At 36.7% G+C, this 8,786-nt stretch overlaps 1 protein-coding gene across 1 annotated transcript; it reads right to left on the minus strand.

Annotated features, from left to right (window-relative positions):
* Positions 1–614: 614 nt before the first annotated feature.
* LOC111050662 lies at positions 615–1,535 on the minus strand. The gene has a single exon (XM_022337009.1). It carries the CDS (start codon positions 1,533–1,535, stop codon positions 615–617), a length of 921 nt encoding a protein of 306 aa, XP_022192701.1.
* Positions 1,536–8,786: the final 7,251 nt, after the last annotated feature.

Consider the following 8,786-nt stretch of genomic DNA (forward strand, 5'->3'; position numbering starts at 1 on the left):
TGCTAAAATAATGAATTCAATGCTATCAACAGAGCAGGAAAGCTGCAAACAATCGGCTGACTGTATATCTACACCTCTCACTACGCTACATCTATATCGGGACTTGGCATAAACAACAACGCCTCCTGCTCGATAATTATCATTACAGAAACCAAAGGAATTATACCCATCGATGCAAAACAGATTTATCTCATCTGTAGATATCCAAACTTCAGTCAAGATGATAAAGTCCGGAGACACTTTCATATTATTCAGCTCACTCAAAAACAAATCAAAGTTCTGTCTAAGACTTCTAATATTCTGATTTAAAAATACTAAACACTGACTAGAATCGGATATGAGTATTAAATTTAATTCTTATTATTTTACTTTTAACCAATTCGACTAATATATTCCTTGAAACACACAATTCAAATACGCAATTCTGAAGTGACTATGAATATGAATATGAACAGAATTTATTATTAAAATTTACTTTGAACTCTGAATAACAATAAGTCTGAAAAATAACTCTGAATAATAACCAAGACCATAAAATGAGTAGGCCTATTAATATAGGGAAAAATATAATATAGGGAATTTATAAAACAAGTACATTAAGAATTTGAAAAGACTTACAGTTTTTCTAGATCTTCCATTTTCGTGACCGTGATCACAGATAAACCCTGTTCTTTCCGAAGAAAAATTTTTCCACCTCTAACCCATAAATAGCTATAGTTCTTTTCATTCTTCACTTTCCGAGCCGCACTGAACAAGGTACGCCGGGCTGGTGATAGGCACTCATTCAGGTAGACCGGCTCCGCTGGCTTCGCCGTCAGACCGATGTCGTGCGTGTTGAAATTACGCTTCACCCGTCGTTTCTGCAGCAGCTCTTCTGCATCCAGCCTCCTTACCATCCTGACTATAATGCCAGGATGCCTTCCGGAACCCACCTTGGTACGCAGGCGATGACAGGCGTCTATCATAGAATCATTCACCGGGAAACCAAGCGATCGGCCAATATCTTTGACTATGGTGACAACATTTTCTCCTTTCTGCACTGGTACGCCGTGAATTTCGATTGTATTGCGTCGCGAATACTGCTCAGCCTCGTCGACCCTCAACTGGAGATCAGCAATCTGCTTACGAAGTCCATTATTTTCACCTCGAAGCTCATTAATTGTTTCGACTAACTTCGTGATTTCCTCCTTCTGGTCCTGTACTATTTTTTTAGCTTCAGCTAGCTCTTCGTGACAGGAGTTCAACGAAGTGCCGAGACTAGTTTCCACACGCTTGATATCTTCCTTGAGCTCGTTGACTAGTTTAAAAATGTCATCATATGTGACAGTGGATTTGGATTCGAGCACCATACTCTTGCGTCGCAGCTGGGAGCACGGCGTGCATCGCCACACGTCGCCCTGATCCGACAAGTAGTTCACGTCGTCGGCGGATAGGTTGACGCACTTCCCATGAAAACTCTTATTGCAGTCACTACACAACACTTTCACTTTCACGTTTTTAAGTGACTTTAGACATACGTTGCAGATATCGGCCATTATATTTGTGTGATAACTAAACTTGTAATTCAACACAAAATACGTAAAGTCTATAGAATAATATTTCAAGCAGACCGTAACAAGAACACTTTTATCGAACTCCGTACTATCTAAGATAACGAGAGCGGCAGCAGCAGGCGTCCGTACAGCTCTGAGTCTCAATCATAACTGAAAGTATAATCTCTGTAAGTGATTATTTTAGGTTTGGGTTTGGGCCTCTTAATATTATAAACTAGAAATATCATATCATGTGCAGAAAGGCCTGGAAAGGGGATCTGCCCATGGCACACAGCTGCTCTCTTATCAGCAACTGCAATAAGATCAAGCAATGTGTCTGAAGTGGATGTATGGTGCGTAGCTTGGAGAGGCAGCAAGGTCATACCATTCGCAAAAAACATAGTGGTAAGTTGTATTTTGTCGTGAGTATCAGGTCCAAGAAGGTCAGTATTAAAGTCACCCATGATAGCAACATGTTCATAGGGCACCATCAGTTCAAGTAGTGCTTCCTCAAATTCTGACATGTACCCAATATGAGGCGGCCTGTAGCAAACTGCTATTAGCATTTTAACTCTGTTACACTTAACCTCAATAAACATGTATTCAGGTCTAGCTGCACGGGAGGTATCGGAGGAGAACTTATGAACAGGCAGCAGAGAACGCTTCACAAATGCGGCAACCCCTCCCCCATTCTTGTGCAGTCGGTCATTCCGAATGAGCACATAATCTTCGAGTGCAACAAGTCGATTAGGGATTGTTGGTTTTAGCCAGGACTCAGATATCAGAATGAAGTCACAATCTTTGTCCTCAAAAGTGTGCCTAAATTCATCTATATGACAGAGAAGGGATTGCGCATTAACATGAGCGATCCTAAGTCGATCAGGGAAAGGAGAGACAGCCCGCTTAAGAGAACCGCCGACACTCAGCGCGGCCGCGCCGTCATCCTGCTGTACAGACAGTGTGGCTGCGACGAAGCAGCAAGGCAGAAGAGAGTGATGAATCGGCGTAACAACGAAACGTTACAAAAATGAAACTCTCCACAATCATTCTGACACACACACACACAAAGAAAGAAATGAGAGAAGAAATAAAGAAATCATAAGAGATAAAAAGAAAAATAAATGGTTAAAAAGTTGAGCGCTATCACACAATAAGATAACGCTTTATAAGATGGCCCAAGCAGTTCGGCTCCATCAATATAAACATTCTACAGCAGGCAATGTTGAAATAAATCCTAGAGAAACAGCGAATGATTGATAGAAGAAAAGGAAGCAGATGACTTAATCAAGATACTGTAGTTGGTTAGAAAAAAAGAGACAAGTAAAAGGCAATGAACAGCATACTGATAAATATAGGTATGAGCGTTAACCTCTTCCATTGTGACACAGGAAAATGAGATTGATTTGAAAAATGTAGAAAAGAGAAAAAAACGTTGTTGTTATCATGCCTTGGAGATGAACCCTACCGATTAAAATAATTTTAAAACGGGGGGAACAGATAAGAGAGACATAGTCAAGATAACGGTATGCAAAAGATAAGCAGATCACAATCACTCAAGCACCTGAGATCCTACTCTTCATTCACACTCAGAGATAAAATTCAATGTAGACATCAAAATGATATATGGATTCGACTGAATGGAAAAGTTTGAAAGAGGAAATGTAAGACTGTCTTAGATTTGACCATCCAGCCAATCAACGATAAAGAGTAATATTTAATAAGTAAAAGGATTAAATGACTCACTAAATAAAACTGAGTGGATGAACAAATTTGATCAGTTAAATTGAATTAATAGAACTGAACTGAAATTACTGAAATAAGCAACAATTTACTGGATATATTGACTGCATTAGCTGAACCGATAATTAAGTGGAATGATTCACTGAATAATTAAATGAATAATATGTATGAAAGAAAATAGTTCTTCAAATCATTTTCCCTAACATTCAGTAGAGCTTTACAGTCCGTGGTTGAAATGCTTATAAGAATAATAATATCAAAAAAGAAGCTCACGGCTCACTGGAAAATACTCTGTCACCCTCGCGCCACATCACTCTGCCGTCGACCGTCCACGCATTCCGGATACCCACTCTGGCGGCCACCTCGCGGAAGTGAGCATGTCTTCGTCTGGTGAGATCCTCTCTTATGGTGACATCTGAACCCTTGAGCTGCCTCCTCGCCGATAACACCGAGCGCCGAGTCTGGTAGCTCACGAACTTGACGATAACAGCTCGTGGTCTCGCCTGAGTCACTCCAGCTCCAGGAAGACGGCCCACTCTGTGGCAGCGGTCGATCTGCGCTGCATCCACTGAAATTTTTAATCTTTCACCACATAGTTTGGTGACAATTTCGGTGACATTTTCTCCATTCCTCTCCGGCAGACCAAATATTCGAACATTATTACGCCGTTGATACTGTTCTTGAGCGTCTAACTTACGCTCATACAATTCGGACCGAGATGCTGCCTTTTTAGTGATGTCATGTATTTCCGCCTCCAATGAGTCGATTCTCTTCTCCATCGCTGACAAACGCGGCTCGTACTCGCTCTGGATACGTGCTTTTATCAGTTCATCGAAAGTATCATTGAGTTTTATAACAACACGGTCGACGAGACTGTCAAGGAACTTGTTATCTGACAAGAGTTCGGCTACAAATTGTTTGAGCATACCTTTATCAGCCGGCCACCCCTCCCCCTTGGTCGATGACGAGGATGATGCGGACGACGGGCGATCGCTCGATGCCGAACCCTTATCGCCACCGGTTGCGACCTTGGTTAGCTTGCTCCTTAGCACTGCACTACTGGCGAAGAATTAGGCATGTTCGAAAAATAAATTGTTGAAATCACAGAAACCACTCAAGAAAAGAATTTGAAATTTGGAGTGATTAAAGATGAGTACACACTGCACAAGTCAGCCAAAAATTAGAATTCAACTACAACTAAAACTTGCTAAACTCGAGAAAAAAACAGGAGCCGAAACAAACAACGTCAGGCCGTTAACATTCTATATCTTATCTCCTCAACAGGGGACAGTTATAGTTTAAGATAACAAGAGAGGGTGAAAGATATAAGTTCTGGGAATAAGTTAAATCGAGAGAATAGAAAAATAATTTTATGGTGAATGAGAAATCATAAAATCATCTTTAAGAATAACAATAGTGAATTCACTCCATTCAGATAAACAGATTAGATTATTTACTTTATTTGTGTAGATTACAAAATTTTGGCTTGAATTCTGGATTATGATATTTAAAAAGTAATTATTCAATGAATTTTACAAACCATAAACTGAAGGAATAGTCAACAATATGGAAATTAGAAGAAATTTGATAATGATAATAATGTGATTGAGATGCATCTACATGACACGGTGAAGTTCAAACATATAAATGTTCATTTTTGGAAAAATATATTCACGGATATTTCATCTTTCTCATCAACACTTCACCATGAGAGAGGGAGAGAGAGAGAGAGAAGGGTTGAGAGAGAGAGTGAGAGATAGATAGAGAGAGTGAGAGATAGAGAGAGAGATATTGATAAGTTGATTGATTGAAATGAAATTCAGCTGATGACGAAGCCATACTCTGGCTGAATAACCTTACCATTAAAGTTTAATCTCTTCTTTTCTTTCTTAATTTTTACATTACTGCTTGCCATACAAAGTAATAATCCTTCCTTCCTTTTTTCTTCGTCATGGTACCCCCAGAAGAAGGGAGTTTATTGCACAAAAATATAAACAAGAATAATTATAAGAATAGTCATACAAAATTATAAGGTCTTATTATAAACCGAATCAGTTTGAAATATATAACAACTTATCAATCCTCTATTTCTACGATAAAAATAAACACCAGACGAATTATCTCCTCCAAAACCTTCTATAGAAGGTTTGACTGGAGATAATAAGAGAGATATAGGCTGATTAAGGACTCCAGATCCTGGAGTTGACTTGAATTCGGAAAGAGATATAATTTATTTTTTTAAATTCATGTTTGCAGTAATAGAAGTGACAACATCAACAAGCTTTCCTTCTAATAATCGAACTCATAGAATGTGTACAACAGTATCTGTGATTGAACTACTTCCCCGCCCAGTCCAAGCTGGTTTCATTGTTCAATAGGGTGTTAGCTGTCGTGGAGCTTAGTTGTCGGGTACGATCACGACAACCAGACCCCTAATAGGCCTATCCAGAAGGGGATTTACTGTCGGGGAGACTAGTTGACGGCAATGGTATATTTTGCCAGGGGATTTACTGACGCCTGTGATCAAAATAGCGAGGAGACTAGTTGTCGGCGACCCGTTACAAGGCAATCCGTTCCAACAGCGGTTGTGGAGTAATGGTAAAGCGCTCGGCGGCTTCAAAGTGAAAGATACTCGGTTCAAGCCCCGAAGAAGTTTCAATTTTTTCCCTCGAAACATATTATTATAAATTATTTTTTGAAGGAAGTTGTTTTCATTACGATTGAACTTGGATTTTATCAAATAATTATTTAATGTAAAACTCTGCAATCAAGTTAATTAATTATTAATAGGTATAGTAGTTAATATTTCAAAAAAAATCTTTAGTATTGTCTCATGGATTGTCATTGTTCATAATTATGTAGTAGCACAGAATACAATATAGGAGTATATACAATAATTATAGGAGTTTTCTCTGGTAGTAGGCTTGCTATAGTTCCATTTTTCCAATATCTTTTCATAAACTGATATTTTGTAATTAGCATTATTACATTTTCAGTAAGTTATTTATATTTACAGCTCAACATATACGGTATTATCTCTAGCGCATTTACAGGTTTTGTTTCTATTGAAGATTAGAACATGAACAGTAGGTACGGTACCCAAAAAGAAATTATTAACGAGAAAGACCCGAATTTAGATAGAAGTCAATACGATTTCAGTTAAATTGAACTGAGGAAATTTTCATTATCATTCTTCAATGGTGATGAAAATCTAAAAATGAGACAATAATTAGTAGAGGAATAAGGAAACGACAAAGAACAAAATATAGATTTATAATATTGCAGGAAATGCCATTATAATTATAGCATCACAATTATCCAACCTCGGCTATCTAACCATGTGGACTATGTTTATTTTCAATTTTCACTCACATTTCTGAATTTTTCAATTGTAACAAATAGTTAGAAAAACATGATTTCAATGTGTTATTTTTATATTCTTTATCATGCATGTATAGGGTACATACCTCAATTAACAGTGGGCTACAATATTTGGCCTGATACATTGTTAAACTATTATTATAAATTATTTTTTTGAAGGAATTTGTTTTCATTTCAATTGAACTTGGATTATATCAAATAATTTTTTAATGTAAAATTTTGCCCACCAGTAAAAATGAAATTAACATAGGCTTCATGCTGTATCATTGAATTTCATAAGAAAAACATGAATAGATCTCAATAAAATAAGTAATAATTTATATTCTTCAGTTATAATGTACTATCAGTCACAAATTCGGAGTGAAACGAATATTTTAGGTATTTTGTTCGGAATTGGGGGAACAAAAGGCTGCCTGATTCAAATTGAGGAGGATCTAATCGATACTAAAATTTATTGATGTATTGAAAAAAATCAGTAGGCTATGATTTTGTGAGGTTTTCAAGTATTGTATCTTCTTCAGTTATCTATAATACTATAATAAAGGAAAGAACTGGCTTATACACAAGGAATAGTAAATTATGTTTGACGCATCATCACGTCTGAACTACTCAACTGATTAATTTGAAATTTTGCTTATAGATTCTTAATTAACCGAGGATGGTTATGTCTATTTTCAGTGCTTCAAGATTTCATTAAGTCAAGTTTTCAATTCGTCATGCTTCCAGTTGTTGTATAGAAACAGCAGAACATTTCTGTTTAAAGGGACATTAGATGATAGGTATGATTGGGGATACTATTCAAATAAAAATAACTGATTTTCTGTCGCATCAAAATATTGATTGTTCCGCCATTTTGAATTCAACTTCATTTTTTTAAATTGGAATGTTGTATCGAAATACTTGGTTTCGATACAGAAATACAAGAGAAAATGATTGGTGAACACCACACCGATTTCTCAAACCGTTCAAAAGTTGTTCTCATTCAAAGATACTGATAAATCATCTATCTATCCATCATCTATACTATAATAATGGAAAGAGCTGGCTCATTTACGTACGGGAAATGATGTAGGAAAATTATGTTTGACGCATCATCACGTCTGAACTACTGGACTGATTGATTTGAAATTTTGCATAATGATTCTTCATTAACCGAGGATGGTTAAAGGCCTATTTTCAAATTTCGAATATTTTATTACATCAAGTTTTCAGTTTGAAAAGTTTTAAAATAGACCCTTGCGAAGCACGGGTTACCAGCTAGTTTTATATAATTGAAAGTCTCCTTCCTCTTGATTTTGAGTGAACCAAATCAATAGAATATCATTCAAAAGGACATTATTTGAAAATACTGATGATGATGTAATCTAAGTCGAAATTCTGTTCTATCATGTTAGCCTATGATATCTATAGTATCTATCCGCATACCACATATTGGTTGGTATTTACAATTAGGCAAACAACTCAATGTGAAGCATTGAAAGGAACAAATAAAAAGATTTAAATTATTGTTATGATAACACGGGTGAACGCAACCCCCCCCCCCCATGTAATATGCATCCCTTGGGCACCCTTGCAAATAATAATCATCCGTTATAAAAGAATGGTGTGAATTTAAATACAGACGCTTCACATTGCTTTGAAAGGTTAGTGTGAGGAATTAACAAATTAGTTGGTTGAGACCCTCAAACTGATTCTTCCACTACTCTTGAGAATGAGAGATACATCATACAGCCTGCTCTTCATTAACGTATTTACTGATAATTTACCTTCTGGGACACATCACAGTATAATATCATTATCATCAATTCGATAGACCAAAGTAGCGTGATACATGCAATAATCTCATTGGCACGTTATTTCGTTGGTAATTTATTAACTACACTGAATAAACCCTTTCAATCAAGTTTTCTTCCGTACCGTATATAATTGGAGTTTTCAATAGTTTCCAAAGTTTTTCCACAATGAAATTGAAAGGAAAAGTGATTAGTTGATTAGGTAGGCTACAGTAGTAAAAATAATCTATCTCTACAGAGTATCGCTATTAATTCATTTGGTCCATATCTATTATAGTTGAAGGGATTAAACTACCAAACCAGCAAGATTGTAAATCCGCTATGATTCCCAGATTTAATT

This window comes from Nilaparvata lugens, chromosome X, assembly GCF_014356525.2.
Source record: "Nilaparvata lugens isolate BPH chromosome X, ASM1435652v1, whole genome shotgun sequence".
In the NCBI taxonomy this organism is placed as follows: Eukaryota; Metazoa; Arthropoda; class Insecta; order Hemiptera; family Delphacidae; genus Nilaparvata; species Nilaparvata lugens.